The sequence below is a fragment of the Nyctereutes procyonoides genome, unplaced genomic scaffold (assembly GCF_905146905.1).
Source record: "Nyctereutes procyonoides isolate TBG_1078 unplaced genomic scaffold, NYPRO_anot_genome, whole genome shotgun sequence".
NCBI lineage: Eukaryota > Metazoa > Chordata > Mammalia > Carnivora > Canidae > Nyctereutes > Nyctereutes procyonoides.
In genome coordinates, this window is record NW_026575042.1 from 7,837,507 (window position 1) to 7,860,091 (window position 22,585).

A 22,585-nucleotide genomic window follows, 5' to 3' on the forward strand; every position below is an offset into this window, starting at 1 on the left:
ATAATTTTCTGAGATTGATGTGAGCTCCAGAAGAACATATCAAGTTAGGCTATTAGATGAGGAAACTGAGGCCCTTGGGAGCTAACTGTTTGCCCAAGAATGTATGGCTGGTTAATGGGGTTCCTGGAACTTGTGGCTCTGACCCCAGGAGAGTTTTTTCTCCCAACCCCCAGCTACCCTCTGATATCTCATGTTAGTGAAAGCTTCAGGGAATTCATTGCTATTTATTTTTCATTACAGTGTTGATGGAAAAACCCCATATCTAGCTTTGGGGGCTGTGAAGAATATTTCCCTGAACATCTCCATCTCAAACCTTGGGGATGATGCCTATGATGCCAATGTGTCCTTCAATGTTTCCCGGGAGCTCTTCTTCATCAACATGTGGCAGAAGGTAAGGAAGGCACCCCTGAAAGAGAGTCTTTGTTCCATCTGGTGCATTTTCTGACTTTCATCATAGCTTGCAATGTGTAGTGATTCTGAAAAGACTGTTTCATTATGTGGGATATCATTTGGAACCATGAGAATTTTTTCTCCTGGGACTTAGAAGGTGTGTTGGTACAACCCAAGAAGAAACCATAAATACATACAGAGTACTACAGCAATATCCATATCTAACATTGTCTCCCATGCTTCCTCTCTAATGGAACCCTTTCCCTACTGTTTTTTGTCTAACCCCTTCTCCAAACACTAGAGTGTTCTAGAGAATTTCAGTTTTATGTCAGTAGTTGTAAAAACAAGATAAGAAATGAGGACAGATCACTGCTTATTATGCTTGTTATCAGCACTAGTGCACTTCATGTTTTCCATTAGGGGGGTCACATATGTCAGCCTGTGCTTTGGCATGTTTATTTATGATATATTTGAGTGAATTGAGGAAATTAAATTATTTTCATTAACTGAATGAGCTTTTCAGCAGAATTCATGTATATGAATAAATTGAAGTTTAAGTAGAATGACTCAGAAAGGAAAAAGGAGGTGGTATTTTCTCCTTTCCCATAATCCAACTCAACAAACCACCTATGCGAAGAAAAAAGAATGAGTTTCCAGCAGGCAACAGGAATGAGTGGGGTTCAGACAGATCTCACCCTCCCCAGTGGTTGCTCTAACTCTTGACAGCAGTTTTGAAGGCAATTCTTGGAGCTTTCCAAAGTGTTTACAACATGGAACTGCAGTGCCTTGATGTCTGTGTTAAATGGAATCAAAATCACTTTCTGAGGAAAGCTTCCCCCTGCCCACAGATGAGCACACATTCAAGCCAATGGGCAAACTTCTGTTCAGACACAGATCCTGGCAAGCTCAACAGTTTTGATAGGATTATACCAACCTTGCCCTGTTTGGGGGGCAACTGACACTCTGTAGAGCGATCTGTATTGGTGGCACACTCCAAGAACTTTACAAGACGTCATCTCAAACTCTCTGCTGCTTAATAGCTTTTAGGAGCACCAGGGTTGGGGAGGGCACAAAAGCAATCAAGAAGGACCGTGAGAAAAGCATAATTCCCATCTGTCTTCTACACCCTAAAAATTGTTCTGGTTTAAGCCCAGTCAAGAGAGAACCAAGTATCTGCAGTGTTCTAGTATCTCTGACTCCATATAGAATCTCTTTTTCAGAGTTTCCTATGCTGCTATGCCATCTTTCTGTAGGGGGTGGCAGGAGAGGGGCTCACTCAAGGACAGATCTGTAAAACTCATCGCTGTGATGACTGAAAGGATATGGTTGGTGACATATCATTACTTTGCAGATTCCTCTCACCTAGGACCTACAGGAGAAATTTCTCTGGTCTCAGAATTAGGGATAGCCGTGTTTTCCCTGAGTACTTTGCTTATTTTTAACTGTAGACACAGTCCTCTCTGTGACTAGGCTTTGTTCTCTCTGTTGTCTGCTAGAAGTTTCTGAGCTAGTCCCACTCAGTTGGTATATAGGATTTGGTAGTAATATCTCACAAACAAAGGTGTAGCTTCTTATATCTTATGTTATTTCCCTTCATCATAGTTTTCTTTTTTAGCTTGGAGGCTGCATAATATTCTATCATAAAGTATACTATGGATTACACTCAAATTCCTATTATGTAGATATTTTACTCCAGTTTTATTCTCTTTAATACTGATGGATGACGACGCCTCGGTGGCTCAGTTGGCTAAGCATCCGACTTTTGGTTTCAGCTCAGGTCATAATCTCAGGGTCCTGGGATTGAGCCCAATATCAGGCTCCTTGCTCAGCAAGGAGTCTGTTTGTCTCCATCTCCTTCTACCCCTCTGTCTGCTCATGCTTGCTCTCTCTCTCTCCTCTCTCATTCTTTCTCTTAAATAAATAAATAAACCTTCTTTAAAAATACTGTAATGAATGTCTTTCACAGAGATTGCTATGAACATTATATTTTCAGTCTTGTAACTATTTGGGAGATGTAACATAGTGTTTGTTGACCACCTACTATATATAGTTATATATAGATATATAACTACTATCAGGAGCTTTACATGCATTTCCCATTCTCTCCTACTACATGGATCTGCTATAGTGGAAGAATGCTGTGGGAGAGAAGTGAAAGAAGTAGGATGAGGCAGGGAAAGGGCTAAGGGTGTGCTGTCATAAAATGTAGCCTTGGTCTGATTGATAGGATGGAAAGAGGTGGAGGGATTCCCAAGAGCATAAATCACTCAGCAGAAGTGTCTCCTCTTAAAATGGCAGGAGAGCATCATATTGACCCCTGTATTGAGCACACCTTAAGGGGTAGTAAGTAGCCCCCCAAGCATTCTGGCTGAGGAACTCTAGTCAGTTAAGGACAGTGTACCCAAGAAGACCACAGATGTGTCATTAGCTACTACAGCTAATCATTCTAATCTCTTTTCCATTGAATCCCAATAACCTTTGGCATAGGGAGCCTCAGTTTCAATTTGGTAGAAGTTGACATCAGGGGCTCTTCAGGATGTGGGAAAAAGTGTGAGAGATGTTGTAGGGCACAGAGACATCATGTAGCTGCCACAAGAGCAGACCCAACTAGAAAAACAGGCGAGATGACCCTCAATGTGGCAAGAGAAGGTAAAGAAATAAAAAATTCATCCCCTGTGATCACAACCACAACTCCATACGGAGGTGTAAATGGTATTACCCAGTCCAGAGCAAGATTCTCACAGCTCCCAGGTGGGTGGTAAAGGGGAACCAGGAGAGCCCAGTCACCCTGCACAGACCTAACAGAACCAAAGTGGACCCTACAAAAAGATTCTAACACATAAACTAACAAAAGTGCAACTCAGGATGTAGAAGGAAAACATACCTTTTTGAAGGATTATTAGTAGAAAACAAAAGTAAATTCTATAGAGCATCCACTTCTGTTCTTGACTAAATTAAGAAAAAAATGAGACAGCAAAAGATCAGATAGTAGAACAATAAATTGGGATGAAAAAGGAATGAACTGAGAGGCAAACAAAAATAAAGATTGTAGACAGAGAAGGAAATAAAATGAAACCAAGAAAGCGATGGCAGAATTAAAGATATGTTATAATCAGGAAAAAGCAGAATTAGCAGTATGGCAAATTGATTCATTGTTGTACAGGGCATATTTGAGATGGTCTCTGAGAATTCAAAGAAAAAGAACAAAGCAATAAAGAAGGATGACATTGAGGACTATAGATGTGGAAGGTAGAAACCAATCAGCAAAGAGAAGTAGCTCCATAATAGTTGGAATAGAAGACATGAGTAGACAGCAAGGAAAGATCTCCATTCTTTTGAGTGAACTCTGCAAACATCAGACAAAAATATTAGAGCACTTTAATGTCAACACACAGTTGCATGAGATTTTTAATTTGATAACTATGAAAGTGATACAACTGATACCTAACAGAAAACAAAGAAACCAGTGTTCCATAGGCTTCTTTTCTATAACAGTATTTTAAAAATCAGAATAGGTTCTCTTATGAATTGAGAATTCTATACCCAGCCAACTTGCCCTCCATTGTGGAGACAAAATAAAGACATCCTTGAATATACAAGAATTCATAAAGTCTGTTAACTTTCCTAGTTTGAGTTTCCCCAAAAACAGACCCCAGCACAATGATATGTAGGTATAGGTAATTTATTTGGGGGTGATCTCAGGAGGCACTTTGTTGTAGTGGTGAGTTTAGACAGGGAAGGGATGAAAGATAGGAACGCAAGCCTTGGGAACCCGGGTTCTATCTCACTGAGGATCCTCAAAGATCCTGGAACACCCCTCAGAAACACCCCCAGGGGTAAGGAAGCTGCTAGAGGATTTCTATACCAACTCTTACCACTCATCTACAGAGAATCACTCTAAGGGCATTAACTCCCTGACACTTTCAGCCTTCTCTGGCAATGGGCCATGCTCCCTAGAGTGAGCAAATAACTCCAGCAGTGAGAAATTGGAAGACCTTTGGCTTGGAGGGCATTGGCTTCAAGTGACCAATCCTCTGGCTGGTTCTAGAGCATATGAGCAAGGCAGCATCTGCTTCAGTAACTGTTAAAGCTTTGATAAGCATGAAACTATTCCTGAGAAATAGGATACTTACAGATAAAGTATGCAAAATTGCAATTGTGAAATAAAGTTAAGGCCAAATAAAAGTAGACATAAGCAAAAACAAATCTTGCAAGCATTTAAAATAGTAAGCAAATGTAAAAAAAAAAGTATTGCCACAGTAAATACATAACTGAAAAACTTAATTTAAAAAATAAGCCTATAATGTCAGTTATACCATAAAAATTTGAGAAGAAACTTAATCTCGTCTCTCTTCCTGTCTGACATTCTTCAGAATGGAGTTTGGACTCCTCAGCTGTTCCCTAAGAGGCCATTCTGAGCCCGCGTTTCCTGCCCTCCCTCTTCCCACAGCCTCATTGCTCACCATCCCCCACATGTGCACTCAGATCCAATTATAATCAAGCCTGGAATCCCCTCCACCCCCATGTTCTTTCATTAACTGCTCTGCCCTCAGATCTCAGCTCAGGTGCCTCACCTGGCTGCACAGGTGATGTGGGTAGGAGGGTGGGAGCTATCCTTGTGTCTGTAGCCACCAGGAGACTCAGCCCTAGACCTATGAGGTCTCCAGTCTTCTGTGTCATCACACAGTTCGTGATGTATTTATTTCTGGGACTGAACAAAACATCTCCCTGAAGATGAACTCTTCTGTGCTCTCTAATGCAAAGCTGCTTTCATAGATTTATGCTGATTCTTTCCTGAAAGGGAAGGCGGCTTATAAAAAATGTGGGATGCACATGGATAACCATCTGCTGACTTTTCTCTAACCTCCATCAAGCTAACTTGAAAACACTCTATAAAATGGGACTTAAAGTGTTGGTGGCCACCAGCTGGCTGGCTGGTGGGCTGGCTGGGGCACAGCATCCAGTGGTAATACAGTGGCCTCCTGTGGAGCAGTGTGCAGGATCTCTTAAGGGTGGGGTAGGGGCACAGTGGAAAGGGAGACTAAGAAAGAATGGAAGAAATGCATTTGGAGCCCATCTGTATCACACAATCCCACAGTCGTGTTCACATTAGATTCTGTGACACTCCCAGAGAACCACTCCACAGACTATGTGAATGGTGCCTGCTGGAGCTATACTACCACGTGGCCCCAGAGTCAAATGAAAGCTGAGTTTTAATTTCTTCACCGTGATGCCATTTGGCATAGAGGCTTTGGCTCCTCTTGCCTCCATGGAATAGGAATGCATTTGTTCAGACAGCAGTTTTTAAGTACATGCTAAGTGCCAGGGGACCCAAAGATGAGTAGGATCTGATCCCTGCTCCCAAAGAACTCATGGCCTAATGGGGTGCAAGGCATGTCAGCAAGCAGAGCACAAGAGGCCAGCTACTGACCACAGCACTAAAACGTTGCCCTGCTGGAAGTGATGACTGTGACAGCTAGTCTCAAGGTACCCAAAGTCCCCAGCTAAGTGCTTAGAGAAAGACAGACGGGCCTCTGGAGAGTTGATATTGGCTGCTGCTGTCACTGCAAAGTTGGGGGGTGGGTGAGTTTATTTGATGAAGGAGAGAGCTGGCTGGAGCCTGGTGAGAGGGCAGAGGAAGAGGGACAGGAGTGAACCAGCAAGATGGAAAGAGACTGCCCATGTGGGTCAAAGGACCAGCAATGTTCCTAGTGGCGGGGTGACTTTAGGACATTTTAGGAATGCAGATGCCTGCTGTCTTAGGCTGAAGCTGCTTGTCAGTTAGGACTCCTGCACTCAGGAATGCCTCCTGTGACCGAGACAGATAAGCTCAAAGAAGGGGCTGGGTTCATGGGTATGTCTTCATGGTATTGACCTGTGTGGAAACAGACAGGGACATGGGCAGTTGTAAGCTTTAGGCTAGTGGAAGAGAGCTCCCAGGCGACCTTTATGTGCAAAGGGGACTCAGGAGCTTGACAGCTCAGTTACAGAGGAGGCCATGCTGGACAAGAAAGAACAAGGGCAGGCCCCTGACCTAGTCTCTTCTCCACAGTGTGAGTGCATTCTTGGTTTGGATCTCCCAGTCACTGACCTTGAAGCAGGGAATTGAGGGCAGTTCATTTGGCAGGTGCTAGAGCACTGGGAGGGAGGTAGAGCAGCAATAGACCAGTGGAAGCAGCTAATGAAGAGGGTGTTGTTAAACCAGCTGCCACAGTGGGCACTGGGACTTCATCCCAGAACAACCCTGGGAGACGTGCAAAACACAAACCACAGAGCAGAGAGAGCTGGGATTTACACCTCCTCCCAGGGTATCAATGGTTGAAGCTTTCTAGGAGTGCGCCTTCCCCAGGACTCCCTTTTCTATAATGTGCATGGCCAGAGCAATCGACCCGGTTCTGGAAAAATGCACCCAGGTACAGAGACCTAGCTGCTGGCAACTATAAGTGGGGTGGAGCACCCTGAAAGGTGCAACACAGCTATGTGAGGCTCACCAGAACCTGCTGGAGATACCCACAGGGTTGGAAGCATTTGCAACCTGAGCACCTCATTTTCTAGGCTTCCAGAAGTTGTGAGTTAGCTTCATGAAATTTTGCCAAGGTTCTAGCTTTAGATCTAGTGACATACACTTTGCAGACTTAGAGGAGTGGGGCAAGGCAAGTATTGTAAAGAGGGTAAGGGTGTCAGGTGTGGGACCATAAGAAGCAGTGAAGACTGTGGAAAAATGGAGCCTCATCCAGAGAGAGCAGGCAATTCACTGCAGCAGTCAATGGTTACCAGGTGGGAGTGAGGACCGGTGCTGTCAGACTTCCTATTTTTCAACAAAAGCCAGAAATCCACATTTTTATGTGAAATCTCATGACTTTGGCAGCTAATTAAAATGTTCTCTGAACATTGTATGGGCCAAACAAAACATCCAACTGACCACATCCAGCCCATAGGCTACCAATTTGTGACCTCCAGCTTAGCTGTCTTCCTTCCATATGCTGTAAGCACATTCTCCTGCCTGCCTGTTTGTCACATGGATCTGTATTTGTGGTAGAACCAAGCATGTGTGCAGGCTTGACTGCATTTCACACCTGTCCCTGGGTGGCAGATAACTAGCCAAAGAGATTGGAGCCTGGGGGTTCAAGTGCAAGTGTGTGTTTGGGGGAAGGAGAGGGTCGATATACATGTAGTATCCTTAGCATTTTTAAAGCCAGTGACATTTTGAAAACTTCACAGACTGGAATATTTGTACTTTGCAGTGATTGCAAGAAGCAGCTAAGCTGGAGTTTGTGTTTCAGAAGTTCTTAGAAGTAATGTGGCAAGCAGCAAAAGTGGAGCAGAAGGAAAGCTAGGTTCTCATGACCATCAGATGCAGACGCAGAACCTCACTCTGTTTCTTGCAGTCCGTGTGACCTGGAGCCAAGGGTCTTCTCACTGTGCCTCAGTTTCTTTCTTTATTGAATGAGGTATGCTGGGGCACCTGGATGGCTCAGTGTTTGAGCCATAGGGCACCTGCCTTTGGCTCAGGTCGTAATTCCAGGGTTCTGGGATGGAGTCCCACATCAAGCTCCCTGCAAGGAGCCTGCTTCTCCCTCTGCCTATGTCTCTATCTTTCTCTCTGTGTCTCTCAAGAATAAATAAATAAAATCTTTTTTAAAAAATGAGATATGGTGAGGATTAACTGGGGCCTATGCCAACTACTTGTACATGATACGTAGCCTGCCATGGTAGCCCCCCTACACACAAGCACAAACTTTATAATGCATTCACTTACTCAGAGGGTATTTATTGGTCACCTACTCCAGACCAAGATTATATGCTGAAGGGGAGGAGGGAAAAAAGCAAGACTACAAGACAAAGCATGTAAGTTGCCTTTTTAAACCAAAAATCAAGACTTGGGTCTTACCAAGGGGATTACATGAGTGTGCACACATGGGTGTGTACCTTCATAATGTCAAAAATAGAACTAGTGTTAAACTGAACATATTTTTATATTTAATAGCCCTTACTTAAAAAAATAAAATTACATGAAAAATAATGAAAAACTTGGTAAATAAAATGAGTACTGGGTATTCTCTGTAAGTGATGAGTCACTAAATTCTACTCCGGAAAGTAAGATTATGCTATTTGTTAACTAGAATTAAAAAAAAAAAAAAAGACTTGGTAAATATATAGCAGTTAAGTAAATGAGCCAGCTTTGGTGACCCCTGTTTGTTTGGATTTAGTAATGCCTGTTGATTTTTTTTTTCATTTACTTATTATTTGCTGAAGTATTAGAAGTTTTGGTTGGGAATGTTGACTTTTTAAAATCCAAGATATATAATGGTTCAAATATGTGATATGTGTGATGAATAATATCAGAGTTTAGAGAGTGATGAAACTAATGTACTCCCCAATGTAGGGCTAGGCCCTGAGTGTTGCAGATCGGGCAGGGAGAGGACCAGCCCAAAGGTCTGCAGACCCCGTGAAGCCCGGTGGGGTAATTGGATTTTTATCAGGTAGACAGTGATGGGCCATCTGTGTTCTTCCCTGAGGATTGAGAAAATAGAGAAAGGACAGAAGCTGGTGTGGCATGCTAGAGGAAGAGCCAAGAAAGAGCAAATAGGCCAGGGACACCAGAAGGTAAGATTCAGTCTTGGGATTGCCAGAAGGAAAGAGACCAGTGAGTAAGCAGGGGGAGGATCATGAATCCAGCAGGGAAAACAGAGACTACCACTTATAATGCAGTTAGGGCTTTCTGCACTTTCAGGTTCGTAAGAACCGTAGTTCGTGCTCAGCCTCGGTTGGTTGTAAGTCACTGATTCTGGCTGATGCATTGTGTCACTAACCTCCCTGAGAGACTAGGACGGAGGGGTGGCACCTGTGTCCTTCTGTCTCTCCCTGTGACAGGGCCCAGTGGGGGAAGCCTAATGACGTCTATTAGAAGTTGTGTGAAGGAAAGCTTAGTTTGTTCTTTCAGAGGAGTGCTGTGAATTCCAAATGAAACTTGGCCTCCTAGTTGGCTTTGGGGGCAGAAAAGCACCAGGTCAGCTTTTGTGGCATTCCACGGCTTATTCTTTATGACAAAAGGCATAGAGGGCTCCTAAGTTTGTTTTACTTGTAAAGTGAACTTTCCAGTTTCTATCTACCTTTACCATAGAAAGGCAGCCTCTTTCTCACAAGGGCTTCTCTCTTCTCACTTTCAAGGCAAACTGCTCAAGATGGCGCCAGACGATAAAAATGATCCAGCCTCTAGCCGGATAGAGTGGGAAAGATTAGACACTTACATGTTTATATACCTTTATATTTGTGGGAGGGCCCTGGCCTGTTCTCAGATGGAAGTTTCCACACAGAAACTGCATCTGTACGAATGAACAAAACAAGATGTGTTCAGTAGAGCTGGGAAGGCCCATGGAAGCAGATTTCAAACATCCTGCCTTCACTCTGCCACTGCTCTCACTCGTGGCAGGAACTGATTTTCATTGTGTTCTGCTTTCTCCGGTGTCTCTCGTCAACTTAATAGTAGCCTCGAGTAAAATGCAACCCTTAGATGTTTGTAGTCATTTGGCCTGGACATTAAGATGATGAATGTACTCGCTTCTTGCCCTTGTAAGGGAGCCCTGAGGGTGGATATCGATACTCAGAAAATAATAAGTCTTTTCCGCCCCTTTTCTGTTTTTAATCCAGCGCCCCAAGCACCCTGGTGACTTTACCTTGAACTTCCTGCATCATGCCAGGCAGAGAAACCTCACCTGGCTCCAAGCCCATCTGAGGCTGTGACACAGTGGCAAGCTCTTTCTCTCTTGTCTTCCCTTGTTGGTCTTCCCCATCCTGCTCATCGGAGGTCAACCCCACGTTCCCTAGCCTTTCCCATTTCTGAGCTATTTCTGGCGGCGCTGATCTTCCTCCTGAGCAGACAAGAGTGGGTGGTGGGCCAGGAGCAGGTACCCTGAGGCCAGGTTCTGGGTCCTTCACCTGGATTTCCTGTGGCCATTGCAGTCAGAGAGACTGTAACCCCCCAGTGAAGCCCTGCCTGAGAGCCAGGCTGCCCCCCCACCACACAGTGTTGGTGGGCAGTGAGGAGGTGGTAGAGAAACCTAGATCCCCATTTCCAATCACCGCATGGCCTCGGCGTTCCGGCTGGGCTCACTTTTCACATATATGAAAAGTTTCATTTGTGTATTCACTGTGTTTGGAAGGAAGGCCACATTTTGCTTTAGAAATGTCAACAGAGCTATAGCTACAACAAGGATCAATTAAGGACGCTTCCCAGAACTGCAGGACCTGGGTAAATCTATTTGGTGGGGGGAAAGCAGGGGGTAGTTTAGAAAACAGGTGTTAAATCGCTGCAATTTTTTTTGTTGTTTCTAATGCGCTGCAAAACAGCAATTTAATAATTTCCTCTTTTAAGGGGAAAAGAGGAGTCTTGGATTTTAAATCTTTTTCATAAAGCAGCACCACACCTCTTAAAAGGAGAGCGATGAAGATGGACTGCTAAGCCAAGGCAAACAAGAAAACACGAAAAAGATCAAAGAGAACCTGGGTGTCTTAGGCTGAGTTTCCCCGAAGCAGATGCAGAGGGGGCAGGGAGGCAGGACGGGGCAGGGTGTGGTCTCAGGGTGGCCTCAGCCCGATCCTGCAGGGGAGCTCTGAGGTGGGAGTCACAACTCAGCGAGGTCCATCTGAAGGTCAGCATGATGGGCTTTTTGCTCCCCAGTAGCACCAGTGATTGGTTATAGGCCACCTACCGAGGAATAAAAGTTCTAGCACTTTCTGCCCTCTGTGGGTGAGGTGGGGACACAGTGGTCTAGTAGGCTGAGGGCAAGCCTCCAAAGAAGACCCCTGGGTGCTGGCTCTTGGAAGAAGACACATACTGGAGTCAGGAGGTGGGCACCTCAGGGGCCCAAGGGAATCTGGTGGGATCCTGGAAGTGTTTGTTCTAGTAGGGTTGCCATCTGCTGGTGTTCTTTGTGTTGTGAAGTCTGGGTTATGAGCTTATTGACAAAGATCCAGCTCGTGAGAAGTGCGTGTGGTATTCTCAGGTGATAGTGTGAATTGCACACAGGATATTTCTGCCAGCATGGGAATTAGGGAACCAGCAACTGTAGAGGCTCTTGGAATTTAACAGAGAATGTGAATGCACAGCCACGTCCCATGACGCTCCAGCCTCCCGGAACTGTCATTCTGTCCCTTTGAGGCCAGACTTACCAGTAGCATCACTGCTTCCTGACAGCCACTGGCATTGTTCTTATCTAGGCACTTGAGTGTAACTAGCCGGCCAGTCCTCTTCCCTAAGTAAGTGGATTAAACAACTGATTTTAAAAGTAGTTAGGAATATGTTTGGCTGCATGTAAAAGAAAGGCCAACTTTTAGCAGCTGATTGTAACCCATTGGAATTTTTGAACCATTTTGACTTTTCTTTCATAATAATAAACCTAAAAATGGACAGTCCAGGACTGGTAGGCAATTGCATGATACCATCAGGAAACCAAGTTCTTTGGTCTTTGCACTCAGCCTTTCTTCATACTTGTTGTCTCTTGGTTTCCACTTCCAGAGCTGCAGCTATGTTCCTGGCAGTAAGAAAAGGAAAGCTAACAGCCTGCTCTCTTTTATTTATTTATTTTTTTCAAATCTGGTATCGTTAACATGCAGTGTTATATTAGTTTCAGGTGTACAGTATAGTGATTCATCTGTACTCAGTGCTCATCACCTACTCTACCCATCCAGCCACCCACCTCCCCTCGGTTATCATCAGTTTCTTCTCTATAGTTAAGAGTCTGTTGTTTGGTCTGTATCCCTTTTCTTTTTTAATTTGTTCATTTGTTTTATTTCTTAAATTCCACATGTGAGTGAAATCATATGGTAGTTGTCTTTCTCTAACTCACTTATCTTGCTTTGCATTATATTCTCTGGATCTATCCATATGGTTGCAAACGGAAAAATATTCTTTTTTGTGGCTGAGTCATATTTTATATGTATAGCACTTCTTTATCCATTCATCTATTGATGGACACTTGGGCTGCTTCCATAATTTGGCTGTTGTAAATAATCCTGCTATAAAAACAGAGGTGCATATATATTTTTAAATTAATGTATTTCTATTCTTTGGGTAAATACCCACTAGTGGAATTACTACATCATAGGGTAGTTATATTTTTAATTTTTTGAGGAACTTCCATACTGTTTTCCACAGTGGCTGCAGTTTACGTTCCCACCAACAGTGCAGGAGGGCTCCTTTTTCTCCACATTTTTGCCAATACTTATTGTTTCTTGTGGTTTTGATTTTAGACATTCTGACAGGTGTGAGATGATATCTCATTGTGGTTTGATTAGCATTTCCCTGAGATTAGTGATGTTGGACATCTTTTCATGTGTCTGTTGGCCATATGTATGTCTTTTTTGGAAAAATGTCTGTTCATGTCCATTTTTTAAATGGATTATTTGAAGTTTTTTGGTAGTGAGTTGTATAAGATCTTTATATATTTTGGATAGTAACCCTCTATCAGATATATCATTTGCAAATATCGTCTCCCGTTCAGCAGGTTGTCTTTTAGTTTTTTTATTGTTTCCTTTACTGTGCAAAGCTTTTTATTTTGAAGTAGTTCCAACAGTTAATTTTTGCTTTTGTTTCCCTTGACTTCGGAGACATATCTAGAAAAATGTTGCTTTGACCAATGACAAAGAAATTACTGCCTGGGCTCTCTTCTAGGATCTTGATGGTTTCAGGTCTCACATTTAGGTCCTTAATCCATTTTGATTTTATTTTATATGGTGTAAGAAAGCGGTTCAGTTTCATTCTTTTGCATGTAGTTGTTCAGTTAGGCCTGCCCCCTTTTAGATAGCTTTCCTGGAACCTCACTTGGCATTTTCCATGTACCTCTCATTGGCTAGAACCATGTCATCTGACCACCCCTGGCCACAGTGGAGGCTAAGAGATGAGTTTTCTGAGCTGGGCACATCGCCGCCCCAAACACAGTCAGGTTCTGCCAGTGGGGAGGAAGGGGAGAGTGGTGTTTGAGAGGCATCAGTGGAGTCAGCCATAGCAGAAACCTGAGAGAGGGTGTTTGCAAGTATGTGTCTCTGAGAAACAGCAGAAAGAAGGATGGAGAGAGAATGAATCACAAACAGGCAAATGACCAGCACAATCACCATCTCATCTTCCTTTTCTTAGGGCTCTTCCAGGCTCTGCATTACTGCATTTAGGATATATTAAAGTCATCATCAAGAATACCTATTGGGGGCAGCCTGGGTGGCTCAGCGGTTTAGCGCTGCCTTGGCCAAGGGTGTGACCCGGGATCAAGTCCCACATCGGGCTTCCTGCATGGAGCCTGCTTCTCCCTCTGCCTCATGTCTCTGCCTCTGTGTGTGTATGTGTGTCTCTCATAAATAAATAAAATCTTAAAAAAAAAAAAAAGAATACCTATTGGGAAGATCTGGTTTGGCCCTGGCCAGGTGTCACAGAGCACCCAGAGTGAACCAGCAGGTGATATGACTCAGTTCCATCTTATCAAGCAGTGCCCAGTGAAATCCACTCCAGTAGATGTCAGATCCTGATAATGTATCAGATGATCTTTACCTGTCTGCCTTATCTGTCTTCATTGACATATGCATTTCTTATTTGGACAAAATGAAGCCACTCCAATGACAACGTTGGTAGATTTGGATTTGGGGGCCTCCCACGAAAATGCTGCCACAGCTCTCTGTCCAAGCCAACCTGCACTAGAAAGGCCAGCATTCAGTACCCCTGTCCTCCTAACCATTTGGTGTACATATTTCCAGTCCCTTCTTCACTGTTCTATTTCTGTTTTTGTGCTGTGTCTAGTTTGGCATCTTCCTTCTTCTAAAATATGGAGCCCAGGCCCAAACTGCTGTCCAGTGAGCCCACCACAGAATTAGCATTGCCCCAGTTCTAAACATGGTATTTCTGTGAATGTGGCAGCCACAGCACAATTATATTCATTTGTGATGCATTTACTCTATTTTTCTTCTTGTCTTTTTATGCTATTTGGAAGTTTAGTTGTGTCATTTATAGGCTTGCTACTTAAAATATGGTCACAGACTGACAACATGGCACCATCTAGTCAATTAGCTTGTTGGAAATGCAGAATCTCAGGGTGCCTGGGTAGGTAGCCAATTAAGTATCTGCCTTCGGCTCAGGTTGTGTTTCCAGGGTCCTAGGATCAAGCCTCCCATCATGCCCTGCATCAAGCTCAGTGGGAAGTCTGCTTCTCCCTCTGTCTCTCCCCTTGCTTCTACTCTCTCTATCTCTCGCTCGCTCTTGCTCTCTCAAATAAATAAAATCTTTTTAAAAAAGAAAAGAAAAGAAAGAAAGGACAGGCATACTCTCAGACCTTACCACCCCCGGACCCTGCTGAATCAGGGTCTGCATGTAACAAGATCCCTGGGTATTTGTACACACAGCAAAATTTGACATTGGTCATAGCTCCTGACTTTAGGTCATCTAACTTGGTAACCTATCAAGACATCAATAAGAACCCTTAAATGCACTTGGAGTAATGGGCCTGGTAGGGCTCCAGGTGTGATGTCCTATAGGTAAACATGGAGCCACTTGCTGGGTGGACTAGGAGAGAAGAAGTAGATATTTCTGTAGCATCCTTCAGGCACTCTACTGGGTGCTTATTTCATTGAATCCTCACCACAGCCCTGTGTGATGGGTGCTCCTATTCCCAATGTATAGATGAAGGAAGAGAAACTCACAAGATGAAAGAAACATGATCATTTTATGCTCAAGACTCATAAAGGTTAACAAGACTGAGATCGCACTAGAAAGTGTCTGAGCTGGTGCTAACATCACCTTCTGGCCCAGATTTCATTGTCTTATCTGCCAGGAAATCTCTCAGATGCTTTGCCAACAATGTGGTTGGCTAACCAGGGAAATCAGTCTCTGCCTCTGTGGTTAGAGGTAATGCTGTTTCTCTCTAGCATTAACTGTTCAAATGGCAGCCATTTAGGGACTGCCCATGCAGGAGGCAATGAGGTGGGCTCTTCGCTCAAGGAGAAGAAGCTAACTGTTACATGTGCTGTAGCAAACAGAGAAGTCCAAAATCAAGGATCTTGAGGGATCCAAAGAAAGTCTCAAGACAGTTTATAGTGGTCAGGGAGGTGCCTTTCCTGGGGTGAGAAAGTCAAACCGTGAGCATAGCTGCTCATGGACTAAAATTGAGATAAGGAAAAGGAAAAAAGTCCCCTGGGCCAAAGAGTGGGCTATGCTTGAAATCAACTGTGTTGTTGCCAGGTAATAGCATGACAAGTAGCACTCCAGCTGGCTAAATCCAGTCTTCTTTCTGGACCAATCACAACTAGTAGCACAGTTATTCACCAACCTTTTATGTCCTTTTTTTGTTTTTAGTCTTAAATAGCCTGTTTTAATTGAGATGTAATTTACATAGTGTAAAATGCACACATCTTAACTATAATCTATAATCTTTATATATATATATATATCTATTCCCATCTAGCCACCATCCACATCAAGAATGAGAACACTTCTAGCAGTACAGGAAGATGTCTGAAATGGGATCCTAATCCCTCCAAACCTTCCATTTGCAGGAAATACCAACTCCCTTCCTCTTGCCCCTGCTCCTTTCTCTCACCTCTGCATCTGTTCCACCAATGGCCTATTGTCTAGACCTACAGAATATATCCATAACCCAATCACTTTGCACCATCCCTCCTGCTCCCGTCCTGGCCCAAGTTGCTACCGTATTTTGCCTGATTATTGACTGCAGTTGCTTCCTCCATAATTAGTCTCCCTGCTTCTACCCTCGCACCTCTACACTCCTTTGCCCGAACCCTCCAGTGGCTTCCCATCTCACTGTAAACTTCATTCTTTGCAATACCTATAAGACTGTATAGGGTCAGAACCAGTTAGTTGCTGCCTCTCTGAACACATTTCCTTTGACTCTTCCCCTTGCCCTCTCCAGTGTAGCCACTGTGACCTCCTTTGCTGTTCCTTGCAACACACCAAGCGTGTTCCTGCCTCAGGGCCTTTGCACAGGCTCTTCTGTCAGATATCCATATGGCCCAGTCCCTCAATCCCTTCCCATCTTGGCTCAAATGTCACCTGATTAGAAATACCCTACTGTCCCAAACACCCCCATACCCTGATTTTTTCCATAGAACTTATTACCATCTGATGTACTATTTGTTTTGCTGATTACCTTAGCCTTCCCACTGGACTATAAGTTCCATACAGTATGGAATGACTTTTTATTCATCAGTTCATCCCTAACACCTACAGCAGTACCTGGGATATATAGTCAGTTGTCAGTATTGTTACATGAATAAATGAATGGGTGGCAAATGGGTATATAGAAAGAAGAAAGATATTTTTTTTATGTACTTCATGGCTACTATGTCAGTTATCATTAAATTTTATACTGCCCTAGTACTTTTTAAGTACTAAATGCTCTTTTTAAAAACTTGGTGGCAAAAAAATAAAAATAAAATAAAAATAAAATAAAAACTTGCTGGCTTGGAGATGTATGCTAGCTTCTTATCTCCCTGGAAAGGCAAACCACAAAGAGTCAGAGAACTGGAGCAATGCTACCCCCACCTGGCGAGAGAGTCTTGCTGTGTAGGATCAGGCCTGACCTGATGAGCGAGTTTGGTCCTTTGGTGCCGAAAGTCACCATTGGTGCTAAGGGATCCATGTAGTATCTGTGCCCTGTGCCCCCTCATTTGAGGCTAGCATAGTTTTCCTGCCAGAGCAGTCCTCTGTCCATGAGTTTCTGCCCTAGGTTTGCAGGCCCTGGATAGGCCTGGGAACGTGACAGTCCCACGGGCTTGAAAATCATCTATGTTATGGGTTCTTTCACGTGCCTTCATTAGGTTTCCCCAGAAGTAAACCCTGAGACAAGAATTCAGATGCAAGGTATTTATTTATAACAGTGAGGGTGGGACCCAGGGGGTGAGAGAAAAGAAAGCAGCAGATGAAGGATAGGTTCTCAAGCTAGGTATACTGTGGGCCACTGGGTCCCCTCCCACTGGGGAGTTCTGGGCCCATTGATGAGGCATCTCAGAGCTAGCAGCCCAAGGAGTGAGGGCTGGGGCCTTATCCACACTCTCCACAGTCACTGTTGAGGACTGCTCGAACACTTCTCGCTTGCCTTGCATAGAGGCCACAGTGCCTCTGTCACTGGAGAAAGCCCTCCAGTGAAAACCTGCAGGCACCCCAGCTGGAGAGAGACAGAGGCAGAGACATGGACCAAGGTCTGCTCTGATTGCCTCCACTCCAACAAGAAGTCTCACAGCCAAGACTGGCCTCCGACTCCTCAACTCCTGGCCCCATTTCTTTCTAGTGCTCACTAAGATAGAGGGAAGGAGATGGAACAGCAGTCCAAAGGCTGTAGAATTTAAGGAGGTTGGAGCAATTATAGGCCTCACATAGCCCGGGGTATCTGGAAGCATTGGCGTCACACTGATAGACACGAGGCAGGCCGCCTCTGCTTTCAGGGAGCTTCCAGAGTCTGTGGGGCAGGTAATATGGCCTCACATGCATGTGGCCCACCAGAGGTATGGCTCAGGATCCAGGGTGGGCTTTTGGCAGGCGAAAGAGTGAGTTATTTGGTGCTTGAGGGGCCTAATTTTACCAAAGACTGCCACTATACATGAGCCACCAACAGGGCTCCCAATGGTGGGAGCGCAGAAGTACCTGTGATGGGGGTGGTGGGCGGCGGGCGGCTGGTGATGGTGGCAGGGAACGATGACACAGAGTCATTATAATCACCCACTGGTGCCTCTCAGTAACCCATTTTAAAAGGAGAAAACTGAGGCTGCAAAAGGATTAGGTTGTCCCAGGAAGCAGCACAGCTGGGATCTGACCCCAGTCTGCCTGGAGACCAAAGCTGTGTTTTGTCCACGATGCTCATATGGTTCTCCCAAGTGAGAAGCCTTTACCTCCCTTTACCTGGGGGGATGCGTGTGTATGACAGCGACAGCCCCACAGGGGTCCCTGCACATGGTAGGGTGGTTAGAGCTGTGCATTGAAAGGTCTCCACCGAGGTTTTAGTTTTCCCCAGAGAAAGTGAAAGAAGGACCCCGGGGAGCCCCCAGCCTTTGACTGGAGAGCTCTGTTCCCTTTGCACTTGGCTCACCCCAGCAGGCAGACACAGCTCTCCGAAGCTTTTCCAAGGGGGAATGCAGAAAACTGGAGCTGCTGGTATCTGGGGCTGAGCAGATGATGGTCCTGGCAGGAGAGATGGGGCTGAATTGGGGAGGGTGGGAGCTGCCACAGAACACCTTGCTGGGAGGTCAGCTGCAGGAGAGGAGTGGCCAGCACTCCTCCTAAGGATGCCATGTTCCTTTAGATCTTTCATCTATTTTGAGTTTATCTTTGTGTATGGTGCAAGAGAGTGGTCCAGTTTCATTCTTCTGCATGTGGATCTAAATGTGAGACAAGATTCCATCAAAATCCCAGAGGAGAACTCAGGCAACACCCTTTTTGAACTTGGCCACAGTAACCGGAGAAGGACAAACAGTGTATGTTCTCATTCATTTGGGGAATATGAATAATAGTGAAAGGGAATATAAGGGAAGGGAGAAGAAATGTGTGAGAAATATCAGAAAGGGAGACAGAACATAAAGACTTCTAACTCTGGGAAATGAACTAGGGGTGGTGGAGGGGGAGGAGGGCGGGGGGTGGGGGTGAATGGGTGACGGGCACTGAGGGGTACACTTGACGGGATGAGCACTGGGTGTTATTCTGTATGTTGGTAAATTGAACACCAATAAAAATTAATTTATAAAATTAAAAAAAAAAAAAAGGATGCCATGTTCCTGAAAGTCACACTGGGAAATGCATCATCGCAGGGTGCCTCCTTGGCCGCGTCTCCTTAATGAAAGCCCAGCCCTCCTCTGAACAGAGGTGTGAGAATTCCTTAGATATCCACTGAGCACCTCAGTGGAGTCTGGAGAGGCCCAGGACTCAGAGATGGGGCAGGTGTCAGCTCTGCCTCTGGAAAGTGCACAGCAGAGCTTGGCGTTGGGGTAAGAAGGGTCCTGACGCTGTCCAAGCCTATGAGAGGTGTCAGTTCAGCTTAGCAGAAAGATCTGCTGTGATCCCTCAGCACAGTGATGACTGCTAGGAATTGTTGGCATATGTCTCAAATTTCCTCTTGTATTTTTATGTTATTATTTATGCATTTGAATATATATTACATAAGAGGACATATGGAGTATTTTATGCATATCATACCAGAAATACTAATCCTTTGCCAATAACATTTGTCCCTGATTTGTCCTTTGTTTTTTTGACCTTATGACAATTAGCCCAACAGAAGTCTTAAACTCTTACATAATCAAATTCATTCATCTTGTTCATTATGCATAGTTTCTGACTTTGGTGTTGGCTTAAAATTCCTCCCCATCTCCAGATATCTACCCAAAATGTATCCATACTTCCTAGTTTCATTTTCTCTTCACATTTAAATTTCCAGTCCACCTTTGGGGGAATTTACCTTGGTATAAGAAGAAAAATGTACAGATCAAACTTTTTTTTTCTCCAAATAGTACAATGTCTCCAAAAGATTTATTAAACACCCATCACCCACCCACACTGCCCCTGACTTGATTCACCATCTTCTTCATATTCTGAATTCCCATTACATTTGCATCTGTTTCTGGGTTTCTGAGTTTCTGTGTTCTCCCTCCTGACCTGTCTACCTCAAGGTCAGACCGATGCAGCTTTAATTGCTGAAGCTTCCTATGACAGCTTAACATCTGGAAGAGACAGTGTCTCCCTTAGCACTCGACTTCAACTTCTGCCGCCAAATGTCACATGCTTATTTTTTCAGCCATTCCTTTAAGTTCAGAAAAATTCCATTGCAATGTGATTGGAATTACTTTAAATATGTACTTTAATTTTGGAAGAACATGCACATTTTTTCAGTTTTCAGGTTTCTCATCCAAGAATCTACTCTGTCCATTTACTCTTTCTGTCCCTCAGAAGGATATCATCATTTCCTCCACAGAGGTCCCACCTGTTCATGTTATTCCTAGATTCTTGCTGTTGTAAATATTACATTTTTTAGAAAACCTATTCTACTTTTTAGAAAATTTCCATGATCTCTTTTTAACTGGCTCTTACATATATACAAAGAAAAAGAAGCTTTCAAGTTTGGTGTAAGTTTAACTAATGATTTTATTGAACTTGGACCTTAGCTTTTGAGCAAGGACCTTAGCTTTTTCACTCATCCCAGCCTCTTTTAGGTAGAAATCATAATCTTTGCAAATAATGATTTTACCCCTCCTTTTTAATGTTAAAATTTCACTTCTTCCTCTAGAGGAGTACCCTGCCTCTCACTCAGTGTTGAACAGCAGTGGACATAGTGAGCATCCTTCTCATTCTCAACTGTAATGAGTCATCATGGTGGTTATAGACCTGAGTTCTGTTTTATTAATGATATTAGGGAAGTGCATTAATGTGGATGAGCACTGACATCTTGTCAAATATACTTTAAGTCTAGGTAAGATTCTTGCAAACCTGAAGAGCTCTTATGCATGTCAAGGAATGGTCACTTCTATTAGTGTGATATCTAATATCCAAGTCACTTACTTTCAAGCAACTACCATTTTACAAATACTCACATAGTACTTACATGACTTGTAAGTCAGAAAATGGATTTCAGTGGTTTAAGTTGAACCATATGAAGTTGAAACTATTGTAGCTCAAAGATAGCCAAATATTGGCAATGTCAGGTGGTTCAGCCTAATAGATTTTCTCATTTAGCTCTGAACGCAAGCTAAATACTTGAACTTTTTCTTAAATCTCAGACTCTCTTAAATGCTTTCAATAAGTTAACAAACTCATGATTCACCAGTCAGTGGACTAACACTGACACCCAACTACATATGTGCTGTTATCAGAAATTGAAATTTATTATCTCTAGTCTGATTCTAATTTTGGCTTCAGTTCTGATTTCTTCCTGGAGCTGCCCTTGCATGGACGTTCCCAGAAGGGTTAGGGCTACCTGCTGAGGCCTGAGGCGTGGACTGGCACTGCTGATTTGGGATCCAGGGACACGAGGATGCAACTCTGGTCCATGATCCAGTTGCTCCATGTAGCCAAAACTATTGGTGTGACACCTGGTCCCCTCCAGCCCTTCTTGCCATTTTTGTCCCTCCACCTACACACACACTCCTCCTTGGTTTTCTTTCAACACCCAGGTACTGTGACTCTTGTATTGAAGACTGACCTCAGGTCACAGGCGTCACTTTACCTGTAGTCATGAAGAGGTGCAAGGGCCTCGATCTGGGCAGCCCTTGGCTGTGACTGTGCGGTACCAATTTACAAATGCCCAGCACCCCCAGATCAGGACAGCTGTGAGGTAACTCACTCCAGAGCCCCTCTGTGGGATCAGGAGAGGCCACCCTCTGCTGGAGTTGGCCTGAGCTCACACCTTTGCCCGACTCCCACCACCACCTAGATCCCCTTTCCTGCCTTCTCCACTTTCTTATTGGTTCCCTGGGAGCACATTTTGTTAATGCATCTTTCAATCCAGAATACTCATCTCAGGCTCTCCTTCTGGTACCCAGACCTACAGCAGATGGGCCCCTTTTTCTATAAATAGGCTTTGTTCATCACAGCAGACACTTCTCAAACTACTGATCTGACCAATCAGTTATGTTTTGTTTTGTTCCCCTGTGACCACAGACTCTTCCCTCAAACGACCCATTTGGAGTATCTTATCTTTGTAACACAACCTAATATAAATCTACTTTATAAGTATTTGTTTTGAGTGATTACTTGTTCTGAGGGAGGCCCCTTCCAAGTCAGTAAGATTTAAAGGTTTTGATCAACTTGGGTCACTGAGATGACAACGTTTTTTGTTTTTTTTTAATTACTATTCTTAAAATATTGGCCTCTGAAACTATTCATGTTGCTTCTCTTTTTTTTACCTTTTCATAAGATCAAATGTACTTTAAAAGCTCCCACCTCTCCTTGATCATCACTATGTCATTGGACTCCATTTGCTAATATTTGATTTAGTACTGTTGTTTCTGTATTCCTAAACAAGCTTTGTCTGTAGTTTTCTTTCTTGTGTAGTCTCTGTCAAATTGGTGTCAGGCTTTTGCAAGCATTCACAAAAATAAGCAGGAAGTTTACATTCTTTCCCTGTACTCTGGGAATGCACATGGCACGGTCACGGCCACCACAGCGGGCAGCACAATGTGTGTGACCATGCTCTGGACTTCACTTTTATTAATGTAT

General features: G+C 43.9%; 1 protein-coding gene across 1 annotated transcript in view; it reads left to right on the plus strand.

Moving 5' to 3' along the window:
• ITGA9 (integrin subunit alpha 9) overlaps nucleotides 1-22,585 on the plus strand; it is a 335,241-nt gene that overhangs the window by 210,597 nt on the left and 102,059 nt on the right. Inside the window, exon 18 of the mRNA XM_055321450.1 lies at nucleotides 241-391. Within this exon, the coding sequence (XP_055177425.1) occupies nucleotides 241-391 (151 nt within the window). The remainder of the gene's footprint in view (nucleotides 1-240; nucleotides 392-22,585) is intronic.